The sequence below is a fragment of the Salvia splendens genome, chromosome 17 (assembly GCF_004379255.2).
Source record: "Salvia splendens isolate huo1 chromosome 17, SspV2, whole genome shotgun sequence".
Classification (NCBI taxonomy): Eukaryota; Viridiplantae; Streptophyta; class Magnoliopsida; order Lamiales; family Lamiaceae; genus Salvia; species Salvia splendens.
This window is the reverse complement of record NC_056048.1, coordinates 10,798,545-10,811,568: the sequence shown is the minus strand read 5'-3', so window position 1 is coordinate 10,811,568 and position 13,024 is coordinate 10,798,545. Positions and strand designations below refer to the sequence as shown.

Here is a 13,024-nt window from a genome sequence, read left to right as displayed (position 1 = left end):
TAGATCTTAAGAAATTATTTGACTTTGAAAAAGAAAGTAATTGAAAAAAGTAAATAGAACTATGGGCTCACTTTTATACATATTAATTTTATAATAATTATGATTAAAATGAGTTATTGAAATATAGAATTTTTTTATTAAAAATAGGAAAAGTGAAATAAAATATTTATTGAAGACAATTTAAATAAGAAAATAGAAAATATAGAAGGAGAACTAAAGGCGTATATTTCTAAAAATCCGAGCAAATTCAACTGGAGTGAAGGAGTATTGGAGTATTATTACTTGCAAAACGAGGCTCAGTCAACTCCACATACGTAATGAAATGAAACATTCAATTGAGGATTAGTTGGATGAGATTATTATAATCCGTTGCTTACGTTAACAAAAGTTCACAAATTAAATTCATAATTAACAGTGTATTTTAACCACTTCTAATCTGAAAAAGAAAAAGAACCAAACTACATTTCAAAGATCCAATCTTTAGCCACTCACTCCAATGCCCCTTTCAAGAGTGAAGAAAGGGAGCAGCGGGTTTTTGCGTAAAGAGAGAAGGGACACATTTTCTTGCAAAAACACACATTCCTTGACAAAGACCCAATAAAAAAGAAAGGGAAAAATCAAATCTTTTTACTCGAATTTTCAGGTAAAAGAAATCATTGATCCTTAAGCATGACATAAATTCAACCTAATCCATACATTATTTTAAGTTTTGAAGGCACTGGCTTAGGAAACATTCATGAGAATCAAGACATTTGACAGTCTGTAGATATGGACCACACAACCCCTTTGCCAAAGAAAAATTGCATAAATCCATAATTTAATGCATGAGACTAAAGGGGTTTCCCACATCATATATGGTTGATGAGAAGGATTAGTATATTCCATTGACTCCTTGCTAAAATTTCAGCTCATGTTCATCATTGGCTGCTCCAAAACAAATCCCATCCTTTTCTTTCACTTGTGAGGCTTATTTCTTGTCCCCCCATTTTTGTGGGGGGTGATTGTGTGATTTCCACAAGTTGTGGGGTGGAAAATGGGGAGTGTTGAAGGTGAAGGGGAGCTGGTGAGAGGCAGTGAGGAGAGGATTAATGTGTCGGTGCGTTTGAGGCCTTTGAATGGGAAGGAGATCTTGAGACATGATGTTGCAGATTGGGATTGCATCAATGATAACACTGTTGTTTACAAGAATGTTAATGTCTCTGCTTCTGATAGGTCCATGTATCCAACTGCTTACAGATTTGGTGAGTTTTATCTGTTTCTTGATAGTTCTGAGATGGTTTTTTGGTATTTTTCATTCAGTTTTTTAAGTTTGGGTTTGATCTTGTTTGTCAAAAGATTATTTTTTTAGTAATTTTCCAAGAATTTTGTGTGTATGAGTTCACATTTTGTAAAAAGATGATATTTTTATGGTCCTCTTGTAACTTTCCAAGAATTTTGTGTGTATTGTTAGTTTTGATGTTTTTAAGTTCAGTGAGGTTGTATAAGAATATTGATTATGATATGTTATGGCAAATGGGAATGTTGCTTTCTCTATAGATTTCAGTTCTAAATTTGGTGAATGATGTTTTAGTATGTAAATTGTTATGCTGAAAATAGTTGCATTGAAATGCAACTGTTATATTGAGGCCATTTGGGGATAGCTTTGTGAAGTGCTGTGTTTTTGTGCCCCTTCGTGTATAGATAGGGTGTTTAGGCCCGATTGCTCGACAAGGGAAGTCTACGAAAGAGCAGCCAAGAATGTTGCGATTTCAGTTGTTAGTGGAATGAATTGTGAGTTTTATCCCCATTCTGTTTTCTTGCCTTGTCTTCTTCATGTATAGTCTCTTTCAGATCAAATCTGAACCAAACTATGATAAAACTTTTGTGCAGCAAGTGTTTTTGCATATGGGCAAACGAGCAGTGGGAAGACGTTCACAATGACTGGGGTGACCGAGTATGCAATAGCTGACATATATGATTATATACAGAAGGTAATGCCAAAATGGCAAATGCAGTGTTAATTCTTGGTGAGAATTGTGTTATTCTTCGACTAACTATGTTGTTTCAGCATCCGGAGAGAGATTTCGTGTTGAAGTTCTCTGCTCTGGAAATCTATAATGAGTCCGTCCGTGACCTCCTCAGTGTAGACAGCACTCCTCTTAGGCTCTTGGATGATCCAGAGGTGAATATTCCCTTTCCGGGCCTGCATTTTTCGAGAATCTATTCAATATCTCCTGACAGACGACGTTTTTGCTTTTGCTAGAGAGGGACGGTGGTCGAGAAGCTCACAGAGGAAACCTTAAGGGACTGGGATCATGTGATTCAGCTGCTATCTATATGTGAAGGTAAGAAATTTAGTCAATTTTGGAATCTTGCAAACGAACTCCAAAGCTAGTCGAGTGTGTCGAGCTATAGACTCTCAATCTTCTGTTGCTTTTGCAGCTGAAAGGCAAATCGGAGAGACATCCCTTAATGAAGTCAGCTCCAGATCTCACCAGATTATTCGACTGGTAATGCCCGTTTCTTCTCTTTCCTCGCGTTTTCTTGAACTTATATATGTCTACAAACATTATGAATCTTGTGTGGTCAAATCTCTTATTTTAGACAATGTTTTGTTGAGACGAATTACGTTATTGCAGACGGTGGAAAGCTCGCCCCGTGAGTTTATAGGCAGGGACAGCGCCGCTCTTGCAGCTGCTGTGGTATGTAAACAACATAGGAGAACTAGTTGTGAATAACCGATGTTTCCAAATGCTGTGCATTTTTTTTTCTCATTGATATCGAACTTTTTTTGTTCTTCGCGAAACAGAATTTTGTCGATCTTGCTGGAAGTGAACGAGCATCGCAAGCTAATTCAGCTGGGACGAGATTAAAAGAAGGCTGCCACATAAATCGCAGTTTGCTGACATTAGGAACTGTCATTCGCAAGCTAAGGTATTCACACTTTCGTACTTCTTTCTCTCTTTCCAATTTTCATTTATCGTCATATGATTCGTGACATTATGATGCAGCACGGGACGGGGTGGACACATTCCTTACAGAGATTCTAAGCTGACGCGAATCTTGCAAACGTCGCTAGGGGGGAATGCTAGAACCGCCATCATTTGCACAATGAGCCCTGCACGCAGCCACGTTGAGCAGTCAAGAAACACCCTTCTGTTTGCGAGCTGTGCAAAGGAAGTGACCACCAACGCCCAAGTTAACGTGGTCATGTCTGACAAAGCTCTGATCAAGTATTTGCAACGGGAGCTAGCAAGACTCGAGAGTGAGCTTAGAAATTCTCAATCCACTATCTCCATGCCAAATTACTCCGCGATGCTAAGAGAGAAAGACCTTCAAATCACTGAGGTACTAAACATTTCCGCGTTGACAACCAATTTTGATGTCTTTAACCGTTACAACGTGACCTCTTATCTCGTTGATCACTACATACATGCTCAACATATGAGGCAATCAAGATATATATTAGTCTGAAATTTCGAAATAGATAGTAGTGTGAATCTTATGCTTTTACTAATACTAATACTGAGTGTTGACCATTTCACTTTCTTCTAGCTCGAGGAGAAGTTGAACGAGGTTATTCTGCAAAGAGACGTCGCTCAATCACAAGTGAAAGATTTGTTGGAAATAATCGGAAATGAAGCATCCGTGACACGGGTAGCAATTCTCATACCAAACTTTGCTAACATTGCCTTTTTCGTTCCTTCCTTTTCGTTTGTTCACTTCTTTCTCGATTTCGTTCTCTAGGAAGGATCAGGACACTATCCTCATCTGCGAGTACAAAGATCACCCGGAAGTACGATGTCAGAAGAGGAGACGCCACATTCCTCGGATGGTGATGCGAGATATTGCTCACAGGGACACAGCAGGACAAGTTCAGAGGCTCAAATAGTGAAAGTCCCATATTTCGACGAGAACATGGTGCTTGGTAGTGCATCCCCGATAATCTTAGCTTCAAACTCCAGCGACAGTTACTCGGACCAAGGTTGGGAGGAGATCGAGAAGCAAAGTGATGGAACGTCGGAGGAGGATACATGCAAGGAAGTTCGTTGCATCGAGACAGAAGAGCTTGATGCTACAAACAGCAATTCCATATGTTTAGAAGGGGACTCTGAATTCCCTCATGAAGAGGTAATTCCATATGTATACGACCACGTACAAGCTGTGTTATCACCATCTGAAAACAATGAAGGGATCAAGGAGAATGATTGTGCAATGGAGGAACAGTCGAAGGAACATGAAGAGAGAGGCTTGTCGTCTCCTCTATCTAAGGAAGAGATGGAAGTTAGCTCGATCCAGTCACCAGATTTCCCATCTCGTCCGACACATGGACTGGATCAAGATACACCCTTAGCAACCTTTTTCAAGTTGAGCAAGAGCAGAAGCTGCAGAGCAAGGATTGCTGACTTGAATTCACCTTGGCTCGATTTTAGAGAGATCACGTCTTTGTTTGGATCGGAACGAGGATATGTGGATTTTGAGAAGAAACAGTCCCCATTGAGCTTTACTCCCTTTGTTCGAGATCTATCAAGGAAGGATCCTCGGTGTTCGCCTGACCATACATTCGATATTGAGATGGATCCATCCCAAGATATGCATACCAAGTGTCAGGTGAATATCATGATTTCTTTCTTCTTAAACTTGTTAAGAATCATAAGATTTCTTGGTTTGTATATATAAGATGTTGTATAATGATGTAGAATGTGGAAGGAGTTGATGATGAGACTCCAAAGAGGGATGTTAAAGATGTGGGTTTGGATCCAATCGTGGACGAGTGCAGAGGTCTTTCGAACTGGGCTGCCGAGTTCAGGAGGCTCCAACGAGAGATAGTCGAGCTCTGGCACGCTTGCAATGTCTCGTTGATACACCGGAGCTACTTCTTCATGCTCTTCCAAGGGGGCGATGCTTCGGACGCTATATACATGGAGGTCGAGATGAGGAGGATGAAGTTCCTGAGGGACAAATTCTCTCGAGGCGAGAACACCGTCGTCAACGGGCAATGTCTAACCCTGGCTCTAAGGTGACTCCCCTTTCCCAACTTATGTCAATTTTCTACTAGGAATGGTTTATTTTGCTACATTTATTTTAGCCGTCCACCAAAATTAGTCTCTATCTATTTCTAGCAAGTTTTTTCTTTATGCATTTAAATACGTGTCGTTCTATTTTTTGTGGACAGAAGTAGTATAAATGTATAACTATCGGATGGTATGTATGTTGCAAACAGTATGAAGGTGATTCGCGAGGAGAGGCGAATGCTGAGCAAGAGGATGTCGAAGAAGCTATCGGAACAAGAACGGGAGAGCCTCTTCCTCAAGTGGGGCATCGGCCTCGACACCAAGCTCAGGCGGCTGCAGCTCTCGCACCGAGTATGGACCAAGACGGATGAGATGGAGCACATTAGCGACAGCGCATTCCTGGTGGCGAAGCTGGTGAGCTCCGAGCAACACGGGCAGACGCACCACAAAGAGATGTTCGGGCTCAACTTTACACCACGGCGATCGCACAACAGCTTCCGCCGGAGCCTCATATCGTTCCTGTGACTACAATTGTAGCATTTCACTCATAGAAAGAGGCCAAGTCCAACTATGTATGTCGAGATATTATTTTTGTATATATGTTGTAAATTGTGTACTTATACACACTATACTATACTATACTCTTTAGGGCTCACTTACTTTTTTTCGTGATATATTTTTAAGATACATAAGCTCGATTTCTCTTCGTTGATATGGCTCATGATGTGCATATGAAAGAAAACTGATTGTCTGCACATTGAAGAATGCATCACATATAGTATTAAATTTCGCTAGCAATTTAAAAAGTTACTTTTGTAAAATAAAAAGGATGTGGATAATGAACTATACTAGTGGCGATCCCAAATAGACTTTTCACTAACTCATTTCACTCGCATTCTATTATAAAACTAATATATAAATAGGTCCCACATTTCACTATCTTTTCTCGCCCACTTTTCTTTATATATTTCTTAAAACCGTGTCGAATTCAAATGAGACTCCTAATAGCGAATGAAGGAAGTAGTACTATTTTAGAGGACGGAGGGAGTATAATCAAGTATGAAAGAATATTATCACCTTTCTAATGGCAATTATGTTAACTATTATTTCGATAACTTCAATACTACTTCGTTAATATAAAATTATGATATTATTTATTAAAAATCATTTCTCTACTTCATACTTTATTATCTTTTCATTTAACTCAAAGAATAAAATTTCTTTAAATCATGTGCGAAAAGTTTTGATAACTTAGGATAAATCCGAGGTAATATTATTAATTATTATATGTTCATAATTTAAATAATTAATATAATAATTATTTACTAAATTATTAATTAGTATTAATTAGATTACTTTTCTATATAGAATTCTGACAAAAATACATGGCCTAGCTAACCTTTTACTAAGTAAATTGGTTAATTAGAGCAACAAACACCATTATTTTTAATAACTACATAATTATAAATATTTCGAGGTAACTTATACTCTATTCGTGCCACAAAAATATGGACATTTGGGACGACTCGAGAATAAGTGCACAATTGGTAAAGTAAGAGAGAATTAAAAAGAAAAAGTTATTATAGTATGCTAGTAGAAAATGGGTCCACCTTATTAGGGAGAAAAAAGTTACTAAATATAGAAGGAGATATTTTTATGAGATATTTCTAAATGGAAAATGTCTGTATTTTTATGAGATGAGGGAGTACGAAATTGAGGTGAGACAATAACAACCCAATGAGGATCACCTATAAAATTAATGATGCCAATAACATTATGAGGTAAATAAAAAAAATGTAAAAACAAAAAAAAAATGCAAACATAGACTATACAGGATCGATGGTCAATTATATAATACGTGCACCTAAAATAACATTCCTCGCTAGAACTATATATTGATTCAACAAAATCACAGGATGCACACGAGCTTACAACTTTCAAGCTCAACAACCACCATCTTGAAAATGTTATTCTATAAGAAGCAAATAGTTAGCTATGATTCTTCAAAAAGAGGGAATTTTGAAATTAGAGAAATGTGAAGGAAGAGGAAAACGGTGGATTGAACCCTGAATCCACCCCCTAACCCTCGACCTCAGAGTCTCAGGTAATTGCTTCTCCTCCTCCTCCACAACCTCATCCTCGCTTATGTTTTCACTTTCCTCAGGGTCATTCTCAACCTCCTCGAAGTTTTCAAGATCATCCTCAGCTTGTGTTGCCTCATCTGCATTTGCCTTGACTTGTATGGTCTCGGCCGTCACCACCTCCTCCTCGGCCTCTAAGGTTTCTTCTGCTTGAGAAGTTTCAGGCTCGGGTGATTCTTTCTCTTCCCTGGTGGTTTCGGTTGTTGATACTTCCTTCTCTGCTTCGGTCGCTGCCTCATCAGCTTCTTCGACCTTCACCTCTTCTTGTTCGAGCTCAAGTTCGGGTGTGACGTTGGCGGCCTCATGAGCTTCCTCCACCTCCACCTCTTCTTGTTTCACTTGTTCGAGGTCAAGTTCGGGTGTGACGTTGGCTGTCTCATGAGCTTCCTCCACCTCCACCTCTTCTTGTTTCACTTGTTCGAGGTCAAGTTCGGGTGTGACATCTAGGTCGATCGAGCACATTTCCTCTTCGGTCTATGCGAAGAAATTAAAATAAAATGATATTTTTAATAATAATAGTTTGCAAATGAAAGAAAGATAACTATAACAATATTTCATATCGTTGTTAATAGAGAGTGAAATCATCGAATTTCATAGACCACTCGTTATTTAATTAATTCATTTTAGTATCAAACATTTTGAATTTCTATCAATAATGTTATCAAATAAAAGAGTCGTTGGAGGCTAAATTTTCTCAATTTAAATGATAATTTTTTTTTATTATTTTATCTGGTGATTTCAAACAAAATAATAATCAAAACACATTCTTACATCAAACTAAAATCAAACTAGAGTCATTAAATTAGAGTTCAGGGTAATTTATAGGATTTATTTGATACAATAAGAATAAATTAGAGAATCAGTATGATGGTTGGCAATACATAATTTTTTTTAAAAAAATCATAAAAACTTGAATTTTATAACTTTTTTTATTTAAATTAATTTTTTACATAAAAATTATATCAAATTAAATATAATTTAACGATAATTTTAACTAAATCTCAATTGCATACGTTTGGGCGAAATAAGTGCACCAAAATATAATTTGCAAATAGTCTTAGTATTGTAATGAAATACGTTGCATGGTTTAATGTTCTAGTGCAATGTATATAATGCCAATAATATGTGTATGCTTTTTATTTATATGTATATTATAATACAATCATCAATCGAATTTTAATTTTACCTTTTAATGCCTTATTTACATTAATCTAATACCCGCCAAAAATCTTAGATCTCCATCATCTATTTTTTTTAATCTAAAAGTCCTTATCTGGCCCTAATTTTGATGTAAAATTAGGTTTATTTTTAAATATAAAATTATGCAAAGCCTGGTGTCCTATTAGATTGTTAACTTTCCTAACTCATCAACTCTGCAAAATAAAAAATGTCAACACGATGAAATTAATATGTCAACATTAATCTAGTTGACATACTTGTATCTTTGTGTTGACATATATATTAAATATCAACACAAACACATAAGTATATCAACTAAATTTGTGTGACATTTTTAATATGCAGCGTTGGCAAGTTTACAAATTTAGCTAGTTAGCAATTGATCACATCCCAATCCCCAAATATATAGTAGTAATAGAAAACCCATAATATGCAAATCAAAATATTGGAAAAAGAATATTAATTGGCCATGTGACACAATTCGTAGAGTTTAACCTTCCCAGCCCCGTTGACCGGAGTCTCTTGATTCTCCGGTGCCGGAAGAGGATCCAGTTCGTCGTCGAGATCCACGGTCTCCAGCATTGACCTGGATGAACACCCTCCCATTTTCTCACTCTCTGTAAAACAAGTTTTTTGGAGAGAGCGAGAAGAGGGCTCGTTTGCTTGGATCAGAGACTGCAAATGGGAAAAATTGGGTATGAGGTTTTTATAGAAGGAAATGCTTGTTTCTAGCTTTCATTTTTGTTCAGACATTTCTACTATATATTTTTAGGCTTTCCTACTAATTTATATTTGACCGTTCATTCACTTTTATATGTTATATTTACTAATTATAAAGATGTTACACTACTATATATTCTCACATATAAAACATATTTCGCCACTGTATTAATTGAGATATTCCTAAAACAAATTAAAAAACTCACTAAATTAATGGAAGGGAAGTCAAGGCAAGAGAAAAAAAGACGAAATTTTGATAGCACAAGATAATATTACAATTGATATTGACACACATATATCACACGTACATTTTATACATGTTCCTACTGTTACCTAGTATACACTTGATATTGTAATGTTGACCACAATTAATACATAAAATGAAACACTAAAGTGCATAGTGAATCACTAAATTAGCATATACATAGTATTAATTAGATCTTATATTATATGGACCATATAATTTGATCCTATTTAATAGTAGTAGTCTGCCCCATTGAACCTCCACATGCTTTCTCAACATCTACAATTTGCTGGCATTCTTCCTTTTCCATTTCTTCTTCCTTAGCCTTTCCCCATAAGACAAAATAAAGCCCTCCAACTAGGAGAATTGCCCCAATTACACTGCCACGTGTACATTTAAGTCAACATATTAAAAACATTTCCACCTCACATAATTAGAAAATAATTACCTTCCCAAAGCAATGATCTCTCCAAAAACAAATGCTGATAGAATGATTGTGAAAACCATGATCCATGGAGTGGTCATGGATAGGTATACTGGTCCTTTCTTCTCAACAACCCATGTTTGAAGGTAGAATGTGAAGCCAGTCACCACTATTCCCTGCCCAAAAAACAGAACATTTTTTAATGCTATTAAAGACAATACTTTGTGTGTCTAACTATACCATCAAAGCATTATAAATGTTTTCATTGTTGGTGTCCCAACTGAAATTATAAGACACAAATAGAAGTATCAAAAAAACAAAAGATTAAGATAAATTTGTCCTCAACTTAGTGATACTTTCTTTTGCGTCCTAAATTATGATTATTTAAAAAAAAAATTCAAACACTAGTAATTGTGTCTCAATTTTTATGTCCTTAAAAGATTAATTTTTTTGTAGTGGATGTGTCATCAGTCGAATGTCGATGTGTCAATCGTATTTGCTATAGAGAAAAAAGGGCTTACACAATAGGCTACCGACACAAGTCTTATATTCCATCCAATTTGCCAATCTTTAGGGTCTCTTGTAACACATATTGCCACTATAAATGACTGTAAAGTGCTTAACAAGCATTGTAGGGTTGTCAACAACAACTTTGATGGATAACTCTTTAACACACTCCCCTGTTACAATAACAAAATAGGATTAGGTAGACATCAAAATACATGATTTATTTTATTAATATACGCGATGGACTGGACCTGTAGCACGAGCCAGAATGCCCAACATAAGTTGGCAAGTAGCATGAGAAATACACCCTTGATCCAAGTATTTGCAGGAGGCAAATGAGGTTGGATTTGTTGAAGATGGTTATGAATCAAGTGATGGTGAAGCAATAGTTTAAAGAAAGGGCCTCTATAGAAGGCAATGGTCACTACTCCTCCTATGCAAAGTGTTACTCCACAAATTTTCATCACTCCAGCCCTACTTCTTATCTTCACCTTCTCCATCCTGCAATTAATTGGTAATCTTGAATATTGATATTAATCACTCTTAATTTAATTTTAATTCTAATTCCTACAGAGAAACATGCATGGCTTATACTTATATTTTGTGGGGTTAGTGAATATATCTATTAGTCTTTATTCCCAACTTTTGTGACTAAAAAACACACTTGAGAAAGTGAGGAATATGACGATCGGGAAAGAACTCGAATATTGATGTAAATGTATATAATATTACAATATTTACCAATGTGTATTGATGAGGTGAAACATAGAATCTAGAATATTTAGCTATCTGACGAGAATATATTTCAAGAATAATTTTATCATTTTTATTTCTTTCCTATTACGGTTCTTTCCTATATATGTAAAAGCCTATACATAGAATTAAGGGGGATCATGCGCCTTTTTCTTGATTCCTTCGCTTGATGAATTTAATTCGTTGGATAGTTGATTTTCATCTCAATTTTATACTACAAGTCAAATAAAAAATTAATCAAGAATCAAAACAACTTTTTCTTCAAGTCAAAAGAATTATCTCCGTTGATTAATTAATCACATGATCGGCAACCCAAACCCCTCCCTAGTATCCTTCCTCCCATTTTTTTTAATTGATAAATAAATAAAACTTTAAAGAAAACATCACGGTCCACTCGAACAATTTCCTTTCTCCAATTTTATGAACTATGGCAGAACAAATTGTGTAATATGTATAGGACATATGCATGAGTAAGTGTTGAAAAAATAACTAAATCCTAATACATAACTAAACAACCAAACACAAAGGTCATATTTAGATCGATCGTTTTAGTTTATACGAGTTCATACCCTTTGTATGAACTAAAACGATCTTAATATTACCTAATTGATATCTAAAAATGATCTGTGTTTTTAATCGCATCCTTCCATTAATTTTTGATCTAGCTAGTTGTTGAGATTTGGTCTCTAATTATGTATAAATTTTAGTTATTTTGTATCACTATCCCCATTATTTTAGTATTATAATGATGGATAAAATATGCTCCATCTTCCCAAGATAGTTGAAGTGTTTTTTCTAAGTACAAGATTTAAAATATTGGCACGACAGAGAATACAATAGGAGGGACTAAAATATTTTGTAAGAAAAAAAACAATTCAACTAATTTAGGATGATCGAAAAAGAAATACAACTGAACTACCTTAGAAGAAAATGAGTATAACGTACCCTAACAGGAGTGCAAGGAAGAAAGTAATAACAGGCAGCGTATTGGAAGTGGCAGCCCCTAGAGATGCTGACGTGTATTTCAAACCCACACCCACTATATCCAAACTCATAGTAATCCTGCAAATAATATTATAGAGTTAGTTATTTAGTTTGAGAGAGAAAAAAGAAAGATATAGATAGATAGAGAGATACTAACCCAATTAAACTGAGCATGAAAATCTTGATGAAGAGAGAGAGGGGCAACGGTGGAGCAGTTTTCCTGCAAAAAAATCAATTTAAAAAAGAAACCCTAAATATTTTATTTATGTATTAGTGCATACCGTTGGAGGGAGATGGCAATGGGGAGAAGGAAGAGAGTAGCAGCAGCTTGTCTGTAGAAAACAAACACAAAAGTGTTCATTCCAACATCAAATGCAAGCTTTGTTAGGAGGAAATAGCCTGCATACACTAGCTGTATCGCAAGCACTGCCAAAAGGGCCTTCTTTTCCTCCATTCTCTCTCTTACTCAACTATGTGCACAATTCTGCTTCAATGATGTACTATGTGGTTATTTATATACGGCTCCTCTCCCTCTCTCTCTCCAACTAAAACTATGGAGAGTTCGATGTTTTAGTTTCTTTTATTGTTAATCCAAGAAATGTGGTTGAGTGATATGGGACTCGACCGTCCTTCATCAAATGGCCGAAGGATCGATTCCTATCTCTGGGTATAGAACAACTTTGAATTATTAAGCCAGTTGTCTCATATCGACGCTGGCCTACAAAATCAACATAGATAAATTAATAGTAGTAACTAAGTTCATTGGTGGACACCTTGGTCTAACAAAACAAATACTATTATATTGTTAGTACGTATTTCTGTTATGTGTCTATGATATGGAGTACTTTTATTGTTTATAAGAAAATACTAAATATAATATTCTTTTCATTCACGAAGAATAGTCTCATCTTTCCATTTCCGTCTGCCCACCAAAATTAATCACATACTAAAAATGTAATATAACACTGAATTTAAACTTTATCCATATTTTCTCTTTCTTTGTTCCACTTTATCAATTTATATTTTGTTTTCTCATATTTTACTAATTTCACATTAAAATATGTGTCGTCCACCAATG

General features: G+C 35.8%; 3 protein-coding genes across 4 annotated transcripts; 1 reads left to right on the top strand and 2 right to left on the bottom strand.

Moving 5' to 3' along the window:
- The first annotated feature begins 750 nt into the window (after nt 1-750).
- Nucleotides 751-5,701, top strand: LOC121775433 (kinesin-like protein KIN-7E). Its single transcript, XM_042172514.1, has 13 exons — nt 751-1,241; nt 1,681-1,770; nt 1,870-1,970; nt 2,048-2,161; nt 2,243-2,324; nt 2,422-2,489; nt 2,619-2,681; nt 2,789-2,913; nt 2,991-3,327; nt 3,535-3,636; nt 3,727-4,590; nt 4,680-4,999; nt 5,204-5,701. Exons 1-13 carry the CDS (start codon nt 1,034-1,036, stop codon nt 5,517-5,519), a joined length of 2,790 nt encoding a protein of 929 aa, XP_042028448.1. The 5' UTR covers nt 751-1,033; the 3' UTR covers nt 5,520-5,701.
- A 1,120-nt stretch (nt 5,702-6,821) lies between these two features.
- LOC121774163 (probable inactive protein kinase DDB_G0270444) lies at nt 6,822-8,973 on the bottom strand. Its single transcript, XM_042171074.1, has 2 exons — nt 8,810-8,973; nt 6,822-7,609 (listed from the first exon to the last, which is right to left on the bottom strand). The coding sequence occupies exons 1-2, from the start codon at nt 8,918-8,920 to the stop codon at nt 6,998-7,000; spliced, it is 723 nt and encodes a 240-aa protein (XP_042027008.1). The 5' UTR covers nt 8,921-8,973; the 3' UTR covers nt 6,822-6,997.
- Nucleotides 8,974-9,287: 314 nt separating this feature from the next.
- LOC121773937 (WAT1-related protein At5g64700-like) lies at nt 9,288-12,414 on the bottom strand. Of its 2 annotated transcripts, XM_042170852.1 has the most exons (8): nt 12,354-12,400; nt 12,228-12,278; nt 12,104-12,166; nt 11,908-12,024; nt 10,461-10,710; nt 10,224-10,382; nt 9,727-9,878; nt 9,288-9,658 (listed from the first exon to the last, which is right to left on the bottom strand). In XM_042170852.1, the coding sequence occupies exons 1-8, from the start codon at nt 12,398-12,400 to the stop codon at nt 9,505-9,507; spliced, it is 993 nt and encodes a 330-aa protein (XP_042026786.1). In that variant the 3' UTR covers nt 9,288-9,504. The 2 variants fall into 2 exon arrangements, with proteins under 2 accessions (XP_042026786.1, XP_042026785.1); XM_042170851.1 differs by having other exon boundaries at nt 12,228-12,414.
- Between the last annotated feature and the right edge of the window lie 610 nt (nt 12,415-13,024).